The sequence below is a fragment of the Sinocyclocheilus anshuiensis genome, unplaced genomic scaffold, assembly GCF_001515605.1.
Source record: "Sinocyclocheilus anshuiensis isolate Anshui unplaced genomic scaffold, SAMN03320099.WGS_v1.1 scaffold540, whole genome shotgun sequence".
Taxonomy (NCBI): domain Eukaryota; kingdom Metazoa; phylum Chordata; class Actinopteri; order Cypriniformes; family Cyprinidae; genus Sinocyclocheilus; species Sinocyclocheilus anshuiensis.
Window position 1 is genome coordinate 30,135 of NW_015555733.1, and position 6,341 is coordinate 36,475.

At 33.9% G+C, this 6,341-nt stretch overlaps 1 protein-coding gene across 1 annotated transcript in view; it reads left to right on the top strand.

The window, feature by feature from the left end:
* Nucleotides 1-6,341, top strand: part of LOC107672942 (desmoplakin-like) — a 32,603-nt gene that overhangs the window by 9,359 nt on the left and 16,903 nt on the right. The window contains exons 3-8 of the mRNA XM_016466322.1: nucleotides 189-266; nucleotides 430-597; nucleotides 3,636-3,740; nucleotides 3,816-3,911; nucleotides 4,476-4,586; nucleotides 6,202-6,311. Coding sequence (XP_016321808.1) covers nucleotides 189-266; nucleotides 430-597; nucleotides 3,636-3,740; nucleotides 3,816-3,911; nucleotides 4,476-4,586; nucleotides 6,202-6,311 — 668 coding nt within the window. The remainder of the gene's footprint in view (nucleotides 1-188; nucleotides 267-429; nucleotides 598-3,635; nucleotides 3,741-3,815; nucleotides 3,912-4,475; nucleotides 4,587-6,201; nucleotides 6,312-6,341) is intronic.

The following is a 6,341-nucleotide window of genomic DNA, read 5'->3' on the forward strand; positions in this document are numbered from 1 at the left end:
GCATTACTTTCCATAAAAAGTAACTAAGTAACGTAATTAGCTACTTTTTTATGGAGTAACGCAATATTGTAATGCATTACTTTTAAAAGTAACTTTCCCCAACACTGAATATGTAATATATCTAATGTATATAGTATAATGCATCATGGCAGTATTTGTTGTATATTTTCACCTTTTTGTTGCTTTAGTTGCGAGGCAAAGACCAAAATGCAGAATTGACCAAATCCTGTCTCAACAAACTGGAGCAAGAATGGGACAGTCTACTGGTGAGACCGCCTCAAATCAAATCCTTAAACATACTGCTAAAAACATGTGTTGTGTTTACTTTCAGTCAAATGTAAATCTTTAGAAGCTACGAATCACATTTCTTAGATCGTTTTAATTTCCCAGTGTTTGAGAGTTATTAAAACATTATTAAAACATCCTCAGAAAGCCTCATACCAGCGGAGCGTCCAGCTGCAGGACCTGCGTAACATCATCGAGGAGATCTCCGGACAGATCATGTGGGTGAACGAACGAGAGGAGGAGGAGCTGGTGTTCGACTGGGGCGATAAAAACATCGACGCCTACATCCCTCAGAAACAGGAGAGCTTCTCAGTAAGAGCACACACACTCGCACTCCTTCAGACGTGTGATTATTACTGACAATACGTTTGACTCGTTCAGCAATGTGTGAAAACAACACAAAAATGAGAGATATTGCCTTGGCAAAAAGCTGAAATAAATAAATATATATATACAGTTGTGCTCATAAGTTTAAGCTCATAAGTCACAAGAAAGCAACACAATGCATTAAAGGGGTCATATGATGCGATTTCAAGTTTTCCTTTCTCTTTGGAGTGTTACAAGCTGTTCGTGAATAGATAAGATCCCTAAAGTTGCAAAGACTAAAGTCTCAAACCCAAAGAGATATTCTTTATAAAAGTTAAGACTCGTCCACACCCCCCTAAAACACCTCGTTTAAACACGCCCCCACATGTCTACGTCACTGTGTGGGAAGATTTGCATAACGCCGCCCAAATGTTCACGCGAAGAAAGAAGGTGTAACTTTATTGTTGCTGCCACCGCCGCCATGTTGTGAGGACGCTGTGTTTCGTTGTGAAAGCGAAACTACTTTGTTTGGTCTTCCAAAAGAGGACACGACTAGAAATCAGTGGTTAAGTTGTATTTACAACACTGTTCCAGAACACTTCAACCCAAATATTCAGATGTGTGCAGCACATTTTATGGAGGACTGTTTCCTGATCCTGGGAGAGTAGACTACAATGCCGGCTGTTCTGACTCACAGACTGTAAGTACGTTTTTTATATTTAAAGGATTTGTCACTGACGATTCAAACATGAGTTTTGGGCAGTGTGGAGTAGGGCTCGTTGTTTGTCATTTCTCCGATCACAAATGCAGACATGGTTTTATGTTTACGCGGCGCGATGCAACGCAACGCGCAAAAAAACAGTATAAGTCATTATAATCAGTAATTATGTCCCGGGGTGTAAACTTTTGAACAGGATGGTGATGTGTAAATTCTTCTCATTTTGTTTAACGATCATATTTTTTCATTTAGTACTGGACTTCAGAAGCTACATAAATACTTACATGTTTCTCAGAAGACAAATAAGTACAATTTACCCTGATCATCCAATTTAAAAAGTTTACACCCCCGTCTCTTAATGCATTGTGTGGCCTTCTTGAGCATCAGTACATGTTTTCACCTTTTGTAATAGTTGTGTATGAGTCCCTCAATTGCCCTCAGTGCTAAAAGATGGAATTCAAAATCATACAGTCACTTTTGGAAAGGGTTCAAATATGCAGATGCTGCTGGAAAACTGAAGAATGTGCAGGAGCTGGGGGATATTTCTGAAGAACAGCAGGCAGTTGAACTGCCCAGGACCAACAAGGGACTCATGAACAACTATCACAAAACATAAAAACAGTCGTGGATCACCCAGGAAACAACACGCAGTATTAAAGGGGTCATATGATGCTGCTAAGTTTGTTTCAATTATTAACATTTTGCACATTCTGCAAATATATATAAAAACATAAATATATATAAAATAAGCTAAAGATTTTTCAATACTGTATTTCAGTTAACATTTTATTTCAAGTAATGAAAATGTTTTTTCATAGTTTTAGTTAATGATAATAACCCTGTTTAGGAGTCTCGGCATAAAATCAGATTACTGAAAGAAAATGCAAAGTGCATTTGCATTTTATATGCATAGCAAGCACTCACACCGATTTCAATGAAAACATTAATGTTTTAAAGAAGCTGAAGAGTGAATAAACATCGGTAAACTTAGGGCACTTTACTAGCAGGTTAATTAACTCACCCAAATGCATCCTATATGAGATTAATCAGACATAACACTACATAAACATTATATCACAACTTGTGTCTGCACTGAATGATGCAAATGCACAAATGAACATAATTAACACACTAGACAGAATTGTAAGTCACACTATGAACAATATTGTGTTACAATAGTGAATGCATTGTAATATTATTATTATTATTTCAGGAGATCAGGCTTTTACAAAAATGCATGTTTAAATTAATCTATAAAATGTGTGAAAATACTTGATTTAATTTTGCACTCATTTCTCATAAACTAAAATTACTGTTTATTTTTATGTATGTATTTTTCCTGGTGATGCACTTTGAGCTGTGTTTTATGAATGGAAAAACTCTATATGAAGTTTTACTGCCAATGAAGTTTATTTTATTTTTAGAATAAAATGAACTAAGATTAGTACAATTTAACATGACAAAATATGGTGTAAATTTAAAGCACATTTCCATATAATGATCAAAAACTATGACTAAATAATTTTAAATATTTTCAATAAATTTTTTAATGCAATTTAGTTTGTAATAAATAAAAGCACTTTAAGAGCAGGTTTGTTTTTATTGAACAACATAACACGGTGCTGTTTGGTTTGTATTTATCTGCTGCGCCTTCTTGTGGACTGTGTCTGCTACTGCAGCATTATCATGTCTTTTGAATATAATTTAGGTTTTGGAGATATTTAAGTAATGATTTTTCCTCCGGTAAGAAATGTAGGTTGTAAAAATGTTGTTTTGAAATGTTTCTAAATGTTGAAATGTATCAGTTTTCTTGATGTGATTATAATAACCTTATTTAAAGGTTACAAAAACAACTAACTTTATTTTCACCCAAAATATAACATTATTTGAAAGTTTATTTTTAATATTCTATACATTTTTTTATTTTTTTTATATATATATATATTCTATAATGTTAGTTTAACATTTATTTTTAATATTCTAAGAGCATTAAAATATCCCGTTTTCTTGTTGTGATTCCAATGTTATTTAAAGGTTACAAAATGTTTCTTACAGTGTTCTAACTTTATTTTTAATGTTCTAAGAATTTTAAAATGTCCAGTTCATTAGAATGTTTATCAAGGACAAATAACATCATAAGGATGGTAAGGTTCTAATATGCTTAATAGTATATCAACTATTAAAAAGATTATGAGAATGTTCCGTGAACATTACTTTAAGGACGTTTGTCCTAACATTTATATAACTTTTTAAAAGAGAGTGAAAGTTGTGAAAATGTCCTGTTAGCTGGTCAGTCCGGTTGACATCTGTTGAATGTGTGTTTCAGAAACTCATGAGTGAACTGGAGCAGAAGGAGATTCAACTGAACGTCCTCAAATCGAAGGTGGACAATCTGCTGAGAAACAATCACCCGGCGTCCGATAAGATCCAGGTGAGCGCGTCTGGTCTCTAATACGCTGGCACCTGTCCTGTCGTGTTTCTCGCTCAGTCTGACTGTGTTTCTCAGGCCTACATGGAGACGCTGCAGACGCAGTGGAGCTGGCTTCTACAGATCACCAAATGCATTAACGTCCATCTGAAGGAAAACGCACGATACAGCCAGGTGAGATGGACAGATGAGTTTTGGCTTGAGTGCCCTAGTTAAAAAGTAATATATTTAAAATACATTTATTTCATACTAAGAATAGTTCAAATCTATGAACATATTTACTGACCGATCACTCGAGACTTACTGATATAAAAATTGTAATTAAACTTTACTTGGCGTATTACTTGTGCACAATGCAGTTTTCTTAATAGTAAGTCTAAAATGTGTTTTAATGTCACTTTTGATTAGGATTGTATCTCTGATCTTTGAATAATATCAGACTTTAAATGCTAAATATGTAAAGTGTACCTGAAGTATACTTGCAATAGTTCCACTTTAGCACAATCAAATATACTAAGTATGTCTTTAATTGGACTTCAGCACTACTTCTGCACAATTAAAGTGCATTAAGTACAAAACTAGTTTAAGACTTTAAGTATACCAGTTTAGTATACTAAAAGAACAATTGCAGGACATTTTAAGTACACAAATATAAAAATGTATTTGTAGTATACTTAGCATGAAATAAATGTATTTCAAATACATTTAAGTTTAGGGTGTTTATGCATCTTTCCACAGTTCTACAAGGAGGCGAGCGAAATGAACAGCAAACTGCAGAAAGAGCACGACAACATCCGCAAGAACTTCTCCTGCGATAAATCCACAGCTCTACTCATCGGAAACCTACGGGTGACGTCATAGACACTACGTCCATTAAAGACACTAAATCCATTGAATCAATATAAAAGTTATTTTTCATATTGAAACTGTTGAAAATACACAAAATAGTAAGCTGATCCACATATGACAGCCGAATGTGACTCATCTGCGATTATGAACGTGATATTGCATAGCTTGTCAGTGATCTACGACTCTGTGTATCCATCTGAAAGCACGTGATGGAGATTTACTATTAATCACAGAACCGGCTTTACTGACGAGATGCGCATGACAATCACATGCGATTTATCGTGCAGCCCTAAGTTTGTTTGTTCATCACAAAGTACAAAATAGATTAGGAAAACTAGGATGCCGGGTGTAATCAGAGCGCCGCCATTACTGTCTAGAGTGCATGGAATGGTGCGCTGTGATTGGTTGTTACTGTTTACAGTGCGTGGAATGGTGCACTGTGATTGGTTGAACGGATGTATCGCATTCTGCAGAAAAGGGAGACTGGCGTTTGTCGCAGTTTGGAAAGAAACGGAGAAAACATGAAAAACCTTTTTTTTTTTAAAAATGGCATTTATCGCGTTTTGGAACCAAACTCTTCATATATATATATTTTGTTTTTTCTTTCTTTCTTTTTCTTTTTTTAACTGGTCAAAAGTGTATAATTACAATTATTTTATGTTTTTGAAAAAAGTTTCTTGCTCACCAAGGCTGTATTTATTTGATCATAATATTTCTTTAATATTTGTAATATTATAATATTTTATAATGTTATGGAAATATAACATTATATAAATAATACAATAACAGTATAATGTTCTATAAAATGTGTATAATGTTATACTATATAAATATAATGTTTTTGAGGAAACTGTGATACAAAACAGTTCTAAAGTTTAAGAAAGTTTTTGTAAATAGTTTTTATATTATTAATAGTATGTATAGTTTTTATAATTAAATAATTTTATAATTAAATAAAAATGTAGTTTTATTCAGCAAGGACACATACGTCTAAATTGATCAAAGCATAATTGATCATACATCTAGTACATCTAAATTGATCAAAATTATTATTAATTACATTTTTAATGCTACAAAAGATTTATATTTTAAATAAATGCTGTTCTTTTGAACTTTCTATTCATCTGTGAATCCTGAAAAATAAAATGTATCACAGTTTCCAAAGAAATATTGTGCAGCACAATTGTTTTCAACATAATCAGAAATGTTTGTTGAGCAGCAAATCAGCATATTAGAATGATTTCTGAAGATCATGGGACACTGAAGACTGGAGTAATGATGCTGAAAATTCAGCTTTGATCACAGAAATAAATTACAGTTGAATATATATTACAATAGAAAATAGTTATCTTAAACCGTAATAATATTGTACAATATTTTTGATTAAATAAATGCAGCCTTGGTGAGCAGAAGATACTTCTTTCAAAAACATAAAAAATACTTCTGATCCCAAACAAATTTCTGTGTATATTGTTCAATGAATTGAGTAATTGATACTTTTACATTTTACACAGAAAAAGTCGCTCATGTTTCGTAAATGATGCACAGTGTGACTCCAGGCTGTTCTGGTTATGTGTTTGTCATAATGTGTGTCTGTTGTTGTGTGCGTCTGCAGAAGACGATCCGTAAGGGCGATGAAGGGATACTGAAGGATAACTCTGAGCGAACCACGTGGCAGGTGACGGGACCCGGAGGAATGGACATGCAGGTGCCTGCGGTCTGTCTGTTAGTGCCACCTCCAAACCCGCTCGCCGT